At 46.8% G+C, this 1,159-nt stretch overlaps 1 protein-coding gene across 1 annotated transcript; it reads right to left on the minus strand.

Annotated features, from left to right (window-relative positions):
• Positions 1 to 723: 723 nt before the first annotated feature.
• SARC_16799 (hypothetical protein) lies at positions 724 to 1,029 on the minus strand (the record flags this gene model as incomplete). Its single annotated transcript, XM_014289096.1, has 1 exon — positions 724 to 1,029. A coding segment is annotated over one exon (306 nt), but the record flags the coding sequence as incomplete, so codon positions are not given.
• Between the last annotated feature and the right edge of the window lie 130 nt (positions 1,030 to 1,159).

Genomic DNA, 1,159 nt, shown 5'->3' on the forward strand with positions numbered 1-1,159 from the left:
CGACTGCCTATGCTGCCCCTTTCACGGGAGAGAATTGATACAATTATGGGATTGGCATAATAAACATCAGAAATTGGTACGCCGACTGCCTATACTGCCCCTTTCACGGGAGAGAATTGATAAAACTATGGGATTGGCATAATAAACATCAAAAATTGGCACGCAGACTGACTATACTCCCCCTTTCACGGGAGAGAATTTATACGATTATGGGATTGGCATAATAAACATCAGAAATTGATACGCCGACTGCCTATACTCGGCCTTTCACTGAGAGGATTTATACAATTATGGGATTGCCATATTAAACATCAGAAATTTTGGGGCCAGCGGTATTGAAATTTGGCGCCGTTTTGTGGTTTGTGGGTTGGAAGGTTCGATGAGTGTGAGTGCCTGAATGTGCGTAGTAGAACTATCATGATTTTGTCGTTGAAGTGATAAGGAGATATGTTTGGCGTGCGCATCAATGTGTGCCCAATTCTTTATACATACAAACAAAAGGACTCTGAGCTTCACCTTCCGATAGCAACAACACGACTCAGAGCTCGTATGCTTCCCTATCCGCGTGAGGTATGAATTCAAACCAAGATCAGTGCATCTACAGCCTACACTCTGGGAGACATGGGATACACCCACACACAATGCGCACACACAACACGTGCTAGGTTTATGTACACCGGTCAAACGGGACATACACTGCTGTACTGCCGTTCTGCTTCTTCCTTACCTGTTAGTGAGTGTTAACGCCCGCTTTCGACCAACAATGGGCGAGCCTGATTTGAACAAAATATTCTTCATGCTCGACATGGCCATATTGCGAGTGCGCGGCGTGTTTTTGTCACTACTTGGCCCAATTTTAACAGCACCTCGAGGGGATTTGGCACCCCCCTTGGGAGTGTTGGTACTCTTACTGGCTGCGCTGTTTACGTTAACACTGCCGGAGCTGCCCCCATCGGCAGGCTGTAGAGCGTTATCGGTGGACTTGCGCTGTGAGCGGAAGAAGGACTCTTTCATATTCTGCACAAACACCTGCGATGTGATTAAGGCAAGAATACGACGCCAGTTTGGCGACAGGAAGGCATAAAACGAATCGCATTCGCGGGGATATTGGGAAGACATGTACTGGATCTGATGCTGGCTTCTAGTCTTCACTAGTTAC

This window comes from Sphaeroforma arctica (genome assembly GCF_001186125.1).
Source record: "Sphaeroforma arctica JP610 unplaced genomic scaffold supercont1.8925, whole genome shotgun sequence".
Taxonomy (NCBI): Eukaryota; class Ichthyosporea; order Ichthyophonida; genus Sphaeroforma; species Sphaeroforma arctica.